At 39.4% G+C, this 15,949-nt stretch overlaps 1 protein-coding gene and 1 pseudogene across 1 annotated transcript; both read right to left on the reverse strand.

Annotated features, from left to right (window-relative positions):
• Positions 1 to 436: 436 nt before the first annotated feature.
• Positions 437 to 1,486, reverse strand: LOC117930614 (UPF0481 protein At3g47200-like). Its single transcript, XM_034851248.1, has one exon. It carries the CDS (start codon positions 1,484 to 1,486, stop codon positions 437 to 439), a length of 1,050 nt encoding a protein of 349 aa, XP_034707139.1.
• A 9,190-nt stretch (positions 1,487 to 10,676) lies between these two features.
• Positions 10,677 to 15,949, reverse strand: part of LOC117930615 — a 33,785-nt pseudogene continuing 28,512 nt past the window's right edge.

The following is a 15,949-nucleotide window of genomic DNA, read 5'->3' on the forward strand; positions in this document are numbered from 1 at the left end:
TAAAAAAAAATATATCAAAATTAGAGAGTCCTTCCTCAATTTATAAATATATCAAAATTATGGTTTTATCCACAATTTTCTCCTTAGATAAAAAAAATGTGAGCAAATTCAATCCCACCCCATCCACGGAATCACATACTGTTGACTGAAAATTTTCTATGTGGATGTTGTGTTATCTATGATCCTAGTCTATGAAAAAGAACGGAAAAAAGCAAGCTAGAAATTGTGAATTCAAACAGACATTATAGATTATAGCAAATTCATGTGGGGAGGAAAAGATTCATAATATTGCACGGATGAAATCCAGTGATACAACTTAACAATATAAACATCTTTATTTCTCTAATCATACACACCAAACAAAATAAAAACACATCACAGTCATAATTAATCCAAGATTCATATATATATATATATATATATATATATATATATATTAATTACCGGGAGGAGCGTAGTAGGTCTGAACCCTAGTAAGAAATAGTATCAAAACAGCAGCAATGAAAGCCATGACAGTCCATGGAGACCTGAAATGGTCGTGAAGGGCTTGAGCTATCCAAGTATTCACTCTCTTGTCGTAGTGTTTTTGTATACGAGCTTTCACATCTTTATAAATTCTGGGATCTACCAAGCCATTGCTGATCTTGTTGAAAATTTGGGCCACATCTTCATCGCTGCCAAAAAGGTTGTGGAGAATGTGCTTAGATCTCAGCTCCTTGACATCGTCTGCATGATCAATGAGGTTGTCAAGGAAGCATATATAAGAAGTGATCGCATAGTCATCTGGGGCATCTAGACACATTTCATAGGCTACCATGTTCAAGAACTTGGTCTTCGTGAAGTCATCAATGGTTATTGGGGGAAGTTTCAGGTAGCCACAGAAGAAGTAGGATTTGAAAGAAATGTCTCTCAAGAAACACGTTCTACTCGGTTTGAGATAGATCCCGGCAGCATTAAGCTCCTTGATGTGTCGAAAAGACTGCCTAATGCCCCGTTGTTTGCCTTTTTTCCATGGCCAACGGAGCCCCTCCTTTCCTCCTTGAGACGACGACAACTTTCCTTTTCTCTTAGGTTGCTGCTCTTTTTCAGGCTGACTCTTAATCATTTGAAACCTGCCTAGGAGAGCACTTCGCAAAAGGTCGAGGAGATGAGAGGGCTCTTCGTTCACCTCTTTTAGCTGTATTTCTGATGACAACCCTTCTGGCATTCCAATGACAGTGACAAATTTTATTATATTCTTTTCCATTGGTAGACCAACCTTAAAATTTTCTCCCTCAAAAATCAACTTGAGGACTCCATAGGGAAGTTGGTTCTCCAGCAAGAACAAGTCCTGCACCACAAAATCTATTTTGGGAACTTTAAAAATGTTTATCATACCTCCCCTGCGGATGAATTGTAGTAAAAAACACCCATCCAGAAGCATCATCTTGGCGAGTTTCACATCATCATACTTTTTTCTACTACTATAATCATAGCATTTTTTCATTGTCTCGATATTACTTCGAATTTTTGTGTACAAAGCTTCGTTGTCCTGGTTACTATCTGTTGGGCTTTGTGGAGCCTAGTTTTGTTTGATCCGGTTTGGCGACCCGACCCGAATAATATTGCATGGCTTTTTAATAGGAGATTTACTAAGGCTTGTTGGGCCCATTTAGCCCATTGTGGAACCACCTTTTGTAATTAGGGTTTTTTAGTGTGGTGTGGTTGCCATGTTATATATAGAGAGAAAATATTGTAGCCGTTGAGGTTGTACTCTGTATTCTTCCTTGATAATAGTGACATCCTTACAACTCCGTGGACATAGGCATATTGCCAAACCACATAAATACTGTCTTGTGCGTGTGATTGTTTTTCTTTGGCATGTGTTTTTCTCTATTTTTTGTTTCTCACAGGTTGGGAATTCGGTTTAATTCCCTACAACTGGTATCAGAGCCTAGGGTTAGGTTTGAGTGGGAGCAATGGCAGAGGAAGCAGGAAAGGCGTCTGGAATAGAAAAATTCGATGGCACAGACTTTGCGTATTGGAGGATGCAGATTGAAGATTATCTCTATGGGAGGAAATTGCATATGCCTCTTTTGGGGACAAAACCTGAGAGTATGAAGGTTGAGGAATGGGCGCTTCTTGACAGACAGGTTCTAGGAGTTATTAGGTTAACTTTGTGTAGGTCTGTTGCACATAATGTTGTAAAGGAGAAGACCACAACAGATTTGATGAAGGCTTTATCCGGTATGTATGAAAATCCGTCCGCAAACAATAAGGTGCATCTGATGAAGAAATTGTTCAATTTGAAGATGGCAAATAATGCATCAGTAGCACAACATATGAATGAATTTAATACAATCACAAATCAATTGTCGTCTATAGAAATTGATTTTGATGATGAGATTCATGCTCTGATCATCTTGACTTCTTTGCCAAATAGTTGGGAGGCAATGAGGATGGCAGTAAGCAATTCTACGGGAAAGGAAAAGCTCAAGTACAATGATATATGAGATTTAATTCTGGCTGAGGAGATTCGCCGAAGAGATGCTAGTGAAACCTCAAGATCTAGTTCTGCCCTAAACCTTGAGACAAGAGGCAAAGGTAATGACAGAAATTCAAATCGGGGTAGATCAAATTCCAGAAATTCTAATCGGAACAGAAGCAAATCTAGATCAGGCCAACAAGTACAATGCTAGAATTGTGGGAAAACAGGTCACTTTAGAAGGCAATGCAAAAGTCCTAAGAAGAAGAATGAAGATGATTCTGCTAATGCTATAACAGAAGAGGTACAGGATGCATTACTTATTGTAGTAGACAGTCCACTTGATGATTGAGTTTTGGATTCAAGAGCTTCGTTTCATACCACTCCACACCGAGAAATCATACAAAATTATGTTGCATGTGATTTTGGTAAGGTGTATTTGGCTTATGGTTCAGCCTTGGATGTTGTGGGTCTGGGAGACGTCCTGATATCGTTGCCCAATGGGTCTATTTGGTTACTAGAGAAGGTCCAACATATTCCTGACCTGAGGAGGAATCTGATTTCTGTTGGACAACTTGATGATGAAGGACATGCAATACTATTTGTTGATGGTACTTGGAAGGTTACAAAGGGAGCTAGGGTATTGGCTCGTGGAAAGAAGACTGGTACTCTGTATATGACCTCATGTCCAAGAGACACAATTGCAGTTGCTGATGCAAGTACTGATACAAGCCTATGGCATCATAGACTTGGTCACATGAGTGAGAAAGGGATGAAGATGTTGTTATCAAAAGGAAAACTATCAGAATTGAAGTCCATTGATTTTGACATGTGTGAAAGTTGCATCTTAGGAAAGCAAAAAAATGTGAGCTTCTTGAAAACTGGCAGGACATCGAAGGTTGAAAAATTGGAACTAGTACACACTGATTTGTGGGGGCCTTCTCCGGTTGCATCCCTTCGTGGTTCAAGATACTACATCACTTTTATTGATGACTCAAGCAGAAAGGTATGGGTTTATTTTCTAAAAAATAAATATGATGTATTTGAAACTTTTAAGAAGTGGAAGGCCATGGTTGAGACAGAAACAGGTTTGAAAGGAAAATGTTTGAGGTCAGATAATGGAGGAGAGTACATAGATGGAGGGTTCAGTGAGTATTGTGCTGCACAGGGAATTAGGATGGAGAAGACCATTCCTAGGACACCATAGCAGAATGGTGTGGCTGAGCGCATGAACAGAACTCTCAATGAGCGTGCTAAAAGTATGAGGTTGCATGCTGGACTACAAAAAAATTTTTGGGCTGATGTTGTTAGCACTGCAGCTTACCTGGTAAACCGAGGACCATCAGTTCCCATGGAGTTCAGACTTCCTGAGGAGGTTTGGAGCGACAAAGAGGTAAAGTTTTCACATTTAAAAGTTTTTGGTTGTGTTTCTTATGTTCATATTGATTCTGATGCTCGTAGTAAACATGATACAAAGTCAAAAATATGTTTTTTCATTGGCTATGGTGATGAGAAATTTGGCTATAGGTTTTGGGATGAACAAAACAGGAAAATCATCAAAAGTAGAAATGTGATATTTAATGAACAGGTTATGTACAAGGATAGGTCAACTGTAGTGTCAGATGTTACACAGATAGATCAAAAGAAATCTGAGTTTGTCGACTTAGATGAATTGACTGAAAGTACTGTCCAAAAAGGGGGTGAAGAAGATAAGGAGAATGTAAATTCACAAGTAGATCTGAGTACACCTGTAGCTGAAGTTCGCAAATCTTCTAGGAACATTAAACCTCCGTAACGTTATTCACCTGTTTTAAATTATCTCTTGTTGACTGATGGTGGTGAGCCAGAGTGTTATGATAAAGCCTTGCAAGATGAGAATTCAAGCAAGTGGGAGTTAGCCATGAAGGATGAGATGGATTCCTTGTTGGGGAATCAAACATGGGAATTGATTGAATTGCTAGTAGGAAAGAAGGCTTTGCACAACAAGTGGGTATATAGAATAAAGAATGAGCATGATGGTAGCAAAGGTTACAAGGCTAGATTAGTTGTTAAAGGGTTCCAGCAGAAGAAGGGCATTGACTACACAGAGATATTTTCTCCAGTTGTGAAAATGTCAATAATTAGACTTGTACTTGGAATAGTGGCTGCAGAAAACTTACTGATTACTACCAAAAAGTGCTATTTTGTAGACCTAATTATAATGGTTTTAAGCACCTTTGTGTAGTAATCATATTCATTTAACCCAATTAATTCATTAAGGTCCTTAGTAATTGGTTTTAACCATTTTGTGGCAAGTTTACATGTTTTTATCAGCTTATGAATCAATTCAAGCATGCCAAATGATGGAGGAGCTAATTAGACAAGTTAAAGCAAGGATTTTGGAAGTTTACAGGCTTGAATTTCAAGTGGAAACACGAGCACAAGCAAAGAGAATGCAAAGAGGAAAAACAAGCAAAGTGAAGAGGAAAACAGAGGACAGCAGCTGCAGTCTTCTCTCGAACTTTTGGAGCACTTCCCGAAGTCCATTTTCTACATGCTATATACCATTTCAAAGCTCAGGAAGTCAAGAATCCAACGCTTCAAACCGTGTACAATTTGGAGCTGAAATGAGGAAGATATGGCCTTCGGAAGACAACTGCATCAAATCTTGTGAAAATTTCGCAAGGTGAATTTCTCCTTGCGAAATTTCGCAAAGAGAAATTCACATTGCGAAAATGCCAAATCTCCTCTGTTTCTCCACGCACGCACCACCGACTTTTGAGATATTTTTAGCTTGATATTTTCTCATGTAAATTCCTTTTGTAACCTTGTATTCAGCCATCATAAGGCTTTATCTTGTAATTTTGCTATATATAGAGGTGCACAACACCTCCAAAAAGGGAGATTGGAAATTGAGAGGATGGGGTGATCGATCCTCTGTACATTAGCTTAGAATAATATAAAGCTCTGTTTTTCTTCTTTTCTCTTTTCTTTCTCATTTTCTTAGTAGCCAAACAGCCTCTGAGGACTTTTCCTCAGAGGATGGTTGGCTAAAACCTTTAAGTTTCTCAAAGTATGGATGTTATGTGATGGCTTGGATGCAATCCCATGGAAATTTCTCGCACCCGGAAGGTAAGGTAGTCGTTTTTCATTAATGGTTCATTAATGGAAAGTTTGGTTTTTATTTCCTTTGGACAACTTCCAACGGCCAATACTTGATAAGCTTTTGGATTTCTATCCATTAGTTATCTCCTACGAGCTATTGGAAGGTGAGGTTTTCAATTCCAAGTTTTGCATTAATCCATTAGAACCAATTTCAATGGCCATTGAAAGGTGAGTTTATCACCTAGAATGACTTTGAGTTGCCAATATTTGGTAAGCTTTTGGCTTTAGACCATTAGTTATCTCTTACGAGCCATTCAAAGGAAGTCTAAGGTGAATAACCATTGATGAAATTCACTACCATCTGTTTTGTCATTTTAAAGGATTAAAACTTGATTTGCTAAATCCATACCGGTTCGGGAAGCAAGCATCACCATAGTTGCAACCCCAACGCGAGGAGCCTATCCTGAGATTTCCAATTTGCATAAGAGCCAGAGCATAGCTATCCTATCTTTGAGAAACTTGTTTTTACACCCTTTCATTTTAGTCTTTAATGTTAGCTTAAGTTAGTTTAAATCTCTCTAAAATATTTTCATCTTCTTTTAAAGCTAACATCCATAAGAAAATCACCTATTTTCCTAATTTGAATATCACTTGTGTTTGCGAAAACCCTTCCCAGTGAACGATCCTAGAACCACTATGCTATAGTAGCTTGGCTACTTTAGTAATAGTATTTAAGGTATAAATTTTGTTGATACGCCTTTAAAGCTAAGCAACCATGAGTCGCATCACTTACATCTTGAGCAGTTAGATGTGAAGACAGCATTCCTTCATGGTGACTTGGAGGAAGACCTTTACATGATACAACCAGAAGGGTTTATTGTTCAGGGACAAGAGAATCTAGTCTACAAACTGAGAAAGAGCTTGTATGGCCTTAAACAAGCTCCTAGACAGTGATACAAGAAGTTTGACACTTTTATGCATAGAATTGGGTTCAAGAGATGTGAAGTTGATCACTGTTGCTATGTTAAGTCCTTTGACAATTCTTACATCATATTACTGTTGTATGTGGATGATATGCTTATTGTAGGGTCTGACATTGAGAAGATTAATAATCTGAAGAAGCAATTGTCCAAACAGTTTGCAATGAAGGATTTGGGAGCTGCAAAGCAAATCCTTGGTATGAGAATCATTAGAGACAAGGCTAATGGTACATTGAAGCTTTCACAGTCAGAGTATGTGAAGAAAGTTATCAGCAGGTTCAACATGAATGAAGCTAAACCAATGAGCACACCTTTGGGTAGTCATTTCAAACTAAGCAAAGAACAGTCACCAAAGACAGAAGAAGAAAGGGAACATCTGAGCAAGGTGCCCTATGCCTAGTAACTAGTATTAGAGCCCTAGGTTATGTTCTTGTTTGCTAGATCTATTCTAGAAGGTGCTCATTTTTATTTTTTTATTTTTTTTATTTTTTTTTAAGGTTGGTTATTCATCCCATGGCCTAAATGGATGAATGAATATCATTATTATGTTCAGATTAGTTGATTGTTATTGGTTTAATCTAATGCTTTCTAGTTTAGGTTGTAAGCTTTGTGATTAAGAGCATAGGATTTTCTTTTTGGATATAAAAGTGTTTTTCCTTTTGGCTAGATTGACTATAAACTCTCATTTTGAGGAGTATAGGACTTGTGATTATGTAAAATTTTGGTTTTTAATCAATCTTGTAACCCAAAGAGAGCATGGAAGCATTTCGCCAATCATAGCGGTTCCATGGATATTCCTCAACCAAAAAAAGGCAAGCTTTTGAAGCTTAAGGTAGTTGAAAAAAGTGCAGAAGCAACCTCGAGAGTGTAGGTAAGAAATGCAATGCTCAAACAATGTTAGCGCTTGAGTGGCTCAAGTAATGTTTACGCTTGAGCGGCTCAAGAACTTCTTTCAGCAATGTGATTCGTCCCCATTGCAGTCATGCCATTTGATTCTGGCCCAGACGGGTGTTATCAACAAAATTTATAAAACCTAAATCACCTTACACTAGGGTAGCATAGCTAACATAGTATAGTGGCTCTAGGATTGTCCACAGGGATGGGTTTTCATCGTACAATTGATTTTAGTGAAGGAAATAAAATGGTGTTTTTCCTTATGAAAATTAACTTTTAAAGAAAATGGAATTGTGGTTGTAAAGATTGATTTTGAGTTAAGAAAAAATAATAAGTGAAGTTAACTACAAAGAAAAGGTCTCTTGGAGCTTTAGGTCACTAGGATCAGGTTCTTCAGGCAAAGGGGGAGATTCCGGATCTTCTCCTCGCATTGGGGACAATAACATAAAGGATGGTTATCTCCCAAACCTGTTTTGTTTTTTAGCAAATAAGATTTGATCCAAAGGATTCATGGAAAAATGGTAATTGCTTCCCATTAATGGCTTCAAACACTAATGACCCTCACCTTGAACCACCTTCCAATGGCTTGTAAATGATAACTAATGGACATCCATGGATCTAGCAATAAGCATCCATAGAATCCAAAAAGCTTACCAAGTATTGGCCATTTAAGGTGATTCTCACATTGAACCACCTTCTAATGGCTCGTAAATGATAACTAATGGACATCCATAGATCTAGCAATAAGCATCCATAGAATCCGAAAAGCTTACCAAGTATTGGCCATTCAAGGTGATTTTAAGGGATTTAAAGCTAAACCTTAAAATAAAAACCATTAATGGTTAACAACTACTTTCATTTAAAGCAAGGACAACTCATATCTTTGCATTCAGGTCCTTCACCTAGCTTCCATCACTCCAAGAAACGTAAAACCTAGCCACTCATCCCCTGAGAAATCATCCTCAGAGGTTGTTTGGCTAGAAAGAAAAGTCAAAACAAAATGAGAAGGAAAGTCAGAGCAAAAGCTCTGTATATTTCTTCTATAGGAATTTTACAAGTGTTTCATGAATGAATTTCTTTCATGTCTAGAAAAGATATATATGAAAATATCTAGCTTGATTACAAGGAGAAAATAGGAAATTATACAAAATATCTAGAGATAAAAATCTAACGGAGTCGGTGCATAAGAGGATTTCGCATGGTGTGTGAAATTCTTTGGCTGCTTCTTGTGGTTTCGCATGGTGTGCGAAATTGTCTTTCACTCAGTCCTGCTCTCAGTCCTACAACTACTCCTCCTCTTGATTTCGCATGCTATACGAAATTTTCGCATAGCCATGCGAAAATGCTGGTTGTTGGATTTTTTTCCTCTAGTTTTCTTCCTTGCACCTCTGATTGGCTTGGCAACCTATTGCCAAGCTTGGCAAAGGGCTATGAAGTGCTCCAAAGCTCGGATTCTTCATGTATTTGAGCTTCAACTTGCATTGCCATGGATTTCACAAAATTCTCCCTTATTCTTGGCTTGTTTCAATGACCAAATAGCTACCAAAAACACCAAAACTTGCCAAAACTGATTAGTAACCCTTGCTAGGTTCCTTCATGTGCCAATTGAGTTAAAATGTATTAATTACTACTCAAAAGTGTTTAAAATAGTTAGTTTCAAGCTATAAAAGAGTACTTTTTGAGTAGTAATCACTCTTCCCAACCGACATATTGCTAATTCCTTAGCAATGAAAGAGAGATAAAGAAAAATAGACAGTGAAATAATTTACAATATCATGTTGATTACTCCAAAAAAATTTTAAGTGGCATGATGCGAATTATACTCTCTCATGGAACATCAAAGAGGCAAAACCCAACCTTCAACAAGAGTCATCAAATTTCTTGCCTAATCACAATTTATAAAGAGTAGGCATTATGCAAATTTAAGCATCAAAAGAATTTCCACTCCCAAAGGTCCAATTCTTACTCTCACACAAAAATCTAAGTGTTAAGCTTATTAGTTTCCGATTATAGTATGTCGAACTATTCTCTCTCCCCAACCTAGTTCTTTCTCAAACTTTAGCAAACTAACCAACCTCCAATAGGCTAAGAATGCACCTCTTTTATTTCACATTTTTTTCTTGTAGGAGTGCAATGCTGAAGGTATTGTTTTCTAAAGTGTCCATGTAACGGGGATCTATCATTGACTCCCAACCAATCAAGGTTTAGGGCATCAAGCTTTAAGGATCTTTCGACCACTAACTCCTCAGATTTTTTTTCCCAGACTTTTGAGATTGAAATTCAATACCCAAGCACCTACAATATGTTAAACTCCACCTATTCACCCTTATAACGAGCATTGAGGTCGGTGACTCCCAACCAATCAAGGCTTAGGGCATCGAGTTTTAAAGACTTTCGCCATATACCCCTTGGACCTTGCTCAGGTTTCAAGGCAAGTGAAACACTTTGTTCTTTTTTTTTTTTTTTCGAAGGCTCATTGGCCTTTTATAAGGTATCCCAACACTATTAAAATTAGGTCAAAGGTACCAAGTCGAAATTTTCCTAAGTTCAGGGGGTGAGATGGTTTTTCATCTTATAATCGGAACCTAATGTGCACAGTGTGTGGTAAGATTAAAGTGGAAGAAATAAGGTTGAATTCAATAGGAGTTTCAATAATTCATCAACTTCAATAAGCATAATACAAACTCTAAGATTTAAGTAAAAATGCAAGAACTCAATTTCTCCCATTTCATTTTGAGAATTTTTCCTTAATAACCATGGAGAGTAGGGTAAAAAACTTTTAAAATTAAGCAAAAAGTAACTAAATTAACAAATTAACCTAGCATTATTAACAAAACTTCCTTCCTCAACTCTCTCCCCAACCAAGATCAACATTGCCCTCAATGTGTCAAGAGCAATTGAAAATAAAGGGAGAAAATGGTACCTCCTGAGTGAAATGAAGTTTGAGCCGTATATGAGAAACCACATGAGTCAGAAAACAAAAAGGTAATGAGTAGAGGAAATAGAAAAATGCCAAGTAATATAAAAAATATGATGTCTATATACTAATATGAGAAAATACAATATGAGATATGATCAAGTAATACATCCAGTCCCAAAATATAAAGCATCAAAACAAGGACAAATCTCCATTAATATAATATGTAAATACAATAAGATAAAGAGATGTCCTATGATTAAGTAGTGGGAACCTCAAGTGGAGATGATGCATCCTCAGGTGTAGCTGTGACTGTGTCAACTGTCTGAGGGTTATCCTAAGGATCATGTGAAGCAATGGCATTTGTGGTGGCCTCTTGAGGTGGTGGGATCTGGACCTCCACCATGGTAGTGTTCTCAATTGGAGCTAAAGGCTTTGATGATGCAGGAAGATCAGGCTGAGGTGGAGGCAGAAGTCTGAGGTGCTGCTGAATCTAGCAGAGTATAGCAGTCTATTGGTCCTTATGTGCATGCATGTCAGCCATCTGCTGGAAGAGAGCCGCATGTGTGGTGGTCAGTGTCTAAAAGGTATGCATAAGGGTGCAAAATTCTGAAGCTGATATGGTGATGGAAGGCTCGGATGTAGTAGGAGTGACTGGTGATGGAACAGTAGGAGTCGTAGGGGGAGCAGCAGAAGTAGCCTCAAGTGTGGGCACTAGTGGTGTAGTCTCTGCCGAAAGCTTGCCCTGCTTTGGCTGTGGGGGCATTGGAGGTGATACCATGGGAGGGCCTCCTAGAGGTGCAGAATATCCCGCCAACTGATTCCATTTGTCGAGAGTGAATCGCTCTCGACAAAGGCAACGATGCTTGAGCTGAGGCTCAGTAGGAAAGCCCATATACTCCAATATCTAGCACAACAACCTCAAGAATAGTAATGGAATGGTGTTCGCCCTCTGAAGCTTCTTCATATGGACATTTTTCTCAAAGTGGGCAAGAAAGGCCATGATCAAGTGGTGCTGGCCAAAGTAGAAGCCCTCTGATATAAGAAATAAATTGTCCAAAATATCTCATCGCCTCTATATCGAATGTTGTAAGGGAAAGAGGTTGGAGCGTAGCACCACATCTATGAGGAGCATCCCAAGTGGAAGCTCCTTCCGTAGAAGGATTGAATCTGAAGAGGTCCCTCTGGATAAAATATGGACCATGTCCTTTTGAGATACTGGGGACCATTGGCAGAAAACAGACAGATCCACTGGCTCGAAAGGAATCTGTAAAGCCTCTACAATATGTTTGGCCTCGAGGACATCATGACGTCCATCAATGGTAAAGTGTATCGCGGTAGGACTCGGGACACCACGAGTAGTCATGGATTGGTAAAAGTCTAGTGCTACTCTGGGATAAAAGAACTCATGAGGAGTCATAAGGTGCTCAAGATGGTACCTCTGTAGTAGACCATATGAGTCTTGAAGCTCAGGCTGTTGTCGTATGACTTCTTGATCAAAATATAACTCCGAGTAGAACGATCTCGCTTTACAATTTGAGTTACCCTCAATGGGCGGTGCTGTGACCATCGGGCGTCTAATAATAGACTCTGGTGACATGTTAGAAGGGAGCTCAGAATCTACAGGAGCTCGAGCATGTGTAGTTACCGGAGGCTCAGTCTGTGGAGCTCTGGATGACTCACCTGGGCCTGAAGTCTTGACCCTTTTGGTAGGAAGGCGCCGTACTGAACTCTTAGGGCGTAAAGTAGTCGCCACTGGTGTAGTAGGTGGTCTCCTCGTCTCGTATCTGCACTGAGGAGCCGAAAATGAAGGACTAGTGGGCGCTCCACCCTCAGAAGGTGGAATCCGAGGGGCCTCCACGGCCTAAGATGGAGAATCACTAGATACCCGAGCAGTGGAGGCTTTTTATCTCGAAGTGCGATGTGGTGAAGGGGTGGGAAGAGCTCCTCGGGTCCGTGCCATGTCGGAAATGGAGAAATAGCCTCGGGTCCATGCTCCAATGTGGCTTGGAGTGTGAGTCTTCGAAGTGATGTGCGCGAGGCAGGATACCGAATGGAGATGGATGAGGTCGCAAGGTGGCAGGGGAAAATGAGAAATTCACATGGTGTTTGGTGTTTGTGAAATGGAGAAATTAGGGCTCGGGGGTTTAAAAAGGAATGGCAGGGACTTTTCATTTTTGCACAGCATCCTTTGAGTTTCGCACAGCATGCGAAATGACATTGAGGATGCGAAATTACTTCGCAAACCCCTTAGGGTTTCGTATAGTGTGCCAAATGGTGTTAGGTTTGCTAAATTTTTCGCATGCTCTACGAAAATTTCACGAAGTATGCAAAATGAGTTCGCAAGGTATTTTTATTTTCGCATAGTGTGCAAAATTTTCGCACCCCATGCGAAATGATTCATGAATTTGGCATGTTTTGTGAAATTTTGGCAGGGTGTGCGAATTTACTTGGTTTTTCCTCTGTTTGAAGTCCCCCTGCAATTGATCATCAAAAACCTAAGTTAAATCAAACCATGATAAAATAAAAACAAGAAATAAAAATAAAAATAAGTAATAATACAGGAAAACTTTCAAATAAACAATAAAACAAAAAGATATCAACTCGATAGTCTTTAGAAAGACTAAGTCCATCAAAAGGACTGGTCTTGTCAAGCTTGATGTGGATCAAGGATGATGAATTTGTCCTTGTCACGAGAAAAATGCTCCACAAAGGGCTTGAGACGGTGACCATTCACTTTGAAGTTCCCGGTGTTGTTGGAGTTGAGTAGTTCCACTACTCCATTTGAATGCACTTGGTGAGTGGTAAAAGGACCTATCCACCTTGATTTCAGCTTACCCGGAAAGATGTGGAGCTTAGATTCATAGAGCAAGACTCTTTTTCCCTTTCGAAAATCCTTACGAGAAATCAACTGATCATGCCACCTTTTCAATTTCTCTTTTGCAATTTTTGAATTGACGTAGGCATCATTTCTCAATTTCTCCATCTCATTGAGGTCTAAGAACCTCTTCAACCTAGCTCTGCTCAAATCCATGTTGAGTTTCTTGATTGCCCACCAAGCTTTGTATTCTAATTCCATAGGGAAATGGCATGCTTTGCCATAGACTAAGCGATAAAGAGACATTCTAAGAATGGTCTTGTAAGCTGTTCTATATACCCATAGTGAATCAAGGAGCTTGACTGACCAATCTTTTCTGTTTGTGTTCACCACCTTCATCAATATGTTTTAATCTCCCGGTTCGCTAACTCAACTTGCCCACTAGTTTGAGGGTGGTAAGGTGTAGCTACCTTATGCTTCACCCCATACTTAGCCAAGAGAGTTTCAAAAGGCTTGTTGTAAAAATGAGTACCCCCATCACTAATTATGGCTTTGGGCACCCCAAATCTTGAGAAGATGTTCTCCTTGAGAAACTTGAGAACCATTTTATGGTCATCGTGTTTGCATGGGATTGCCTCAACCCACTTAGAAACATAATCTACTCTTACCAAGATGTAAGAGTAGCTAAAAGACATAGGAAAAGGTCCCATGAAGTCAATGCCCCAAACATAGAAAAGATCAACTATCAAAATGGGGTTCAAAGGCATCATGTTCCTGCATGTCAACTTCCTAAGTCTCTGGCATCGATCACAACTCTTGCACATGGTGTGGGCATCTTTGAAAAATGATGGTCAACAAAAACCCAATTGCAACACCCTCATGGTTATCTTCTAAGAAGCAAAGTGGCCTCCACACGCATTTTCATGGCAATAATTGAGGATCCCTTGTTGCTCTTCTTCAGGAATGCACTTCCTTATCATCTGATCCGCACAATACTTGAATGGAAATGGCTCTTCCCAATAGTAGGCGTGAATTTTTGCAAAGAAATGTTTCTTATCTTGTGTTTTCCATTCACTTGGAACTTCTCCTGTGACTAGGTAGTTCGCAATGTGAGCATACCAAGGGGCAACTTCCACCAACATGAGAGACTCCTCTGGAAAATCATCATTAATGGGAAAACCATGGGTATTATGTGTGATAGCTAGCCTTGAAAGGTGGTCTGCTACCACATTCTCCACTCCTTTCTTGTCTATGATCTGGAGATTGAACTCTTGAAGCAAGAGAATCCATCTAATTAGCCCTGCTTTCGCATCTTGCTTAGTCAACAGATACTTCAAAGCAGAGTGATAAGTGAAAACCACAATGAAAGACCCCACCAAGTAAGCATGAAACTTATCTAAGGCAAAAACCACATATAACAATTCTTTCTTAGTGGTTGTGTAGTTTCTTTACGCCTCATTCAATGTCTTGGTCGCATGGTAGATCACATAGGGTTTTCCATATTCTCTTTGGCCAAGAATAGCTCCTATAGCAAAGTCACTGGCATCACACATTACCTCGAAGGTCAGTTGCCAGTTGGGAGCCCTCACTATTGGTGCGGTTGTCAGAAATAGCTTCAATTCTTCAAAACTCCATTGGCATCTATCATCCCATATGAATTTAGCATCATTCACCAATGGTTCACAAAGAGGCCTTGCAAGCTTAGAGAAATCCTTGATAAACCTCCTATAGAACCCTGCATGGCCAAGGAATTGCCTTACTCCTTTGACATTTGTTGGGGATGGTAACTTAACAATGAGTTCAACCTTTGCTTTGTCAACTTCAATGCCTTGCTTGGAGATGATGTGTCTAAGGACAATCCCTTGTTGTACCATGAAATGACACTTCTCCCAGTTAAGCACTAAGTCTTTCTCAATGCATCGGTTCAGAACAGCTTCTAAGTTGATCAAGCATTCATCAAATGCACTTCCATATATGGTGATATCATCCATAAAGACTTCCATAATACGCTCCACCATATCACTAAAAATGCTTAACATGCATCTTTGGAAAGTTGCGGGTGCATTGCATAAGTCGAAAGGCATTCTCCTATATGCATAGGTTCTAAATGGGCATGTGAAAGTGGTCTTCTCCTGGTATTCAATATCAATTTCTATCTAAAAGTACCCGGAGTAGCTATCCAAGAAACAATAAAAAGGATGCCCAGAGACCCTCTCAAGCACCTGATCAATAAAGGGCAACGAGAAATGGTCCTTCCTTGTCACCGCATTCAACCTCCTGTAATCGATACACACCCTCCAACCTGTAGTGAGGCGTGTAGAGACATTTTCTCCCTTATCATTTTGTACCACCGTGATCCCAGACTTCTTTGGCACAACTTGAGTAGGACTCACCCATGGGCTATCTGATATGGGTTAGATAATACCGGCCTGAAGTAGCTTAAGAACTTCAGCTTGCACCACCTTTTGCATGTGAGGGTTCAACATTCTCTAAGGTTGACAAACGGGCTTAGCTTCATCCTCCATGTAAATATGATGGGTGCAGACTAAAGGGCTGATCCCTTTCAAATAAGAAATTTGCCATCCTATTGCCTTCCTACATCTTCTAAGGACTTCAAGTAGACAATCCTCCTAATGAATGGTAAGAGCTGAAGATATAACAACAGGGCATTACTTGTCTTCTTTCAAGTATGCATACTTGATTCGTCCCCATTGCAGTCATGCCATTTGATTCTGGCTCAGACAGGTGTTATCAATAAAATTTATAAAACCTAAATCACCTCACACTAGGGT

This window comes from Vitis riparia, chromosome 14 (genome assembly GCF_004353265.1).
Source record: "Vitis riparia cultivar Riparia Gloire de Montpellier isolate 1030 chromosome 14, EGFV_Vit.rip_1.0, whole genome shotgun sequence".
In the NCBI taxonomy this organism is placed as follows: Eukaryota; Viridiplantae; Streptophyta; class Magnoliopsida; order Vitales; family Vitaceae; genus Vitis; species Vitis riparia.

Coding starts and splice junctions, on each gene's coding strand:
- LOC117930614 (XM_034851248.1), bottom strand. CDS start 1,486: ATGAAAAAATGCTATGATTATAGTAGTAGAAAAAAGTATGATGATGTG.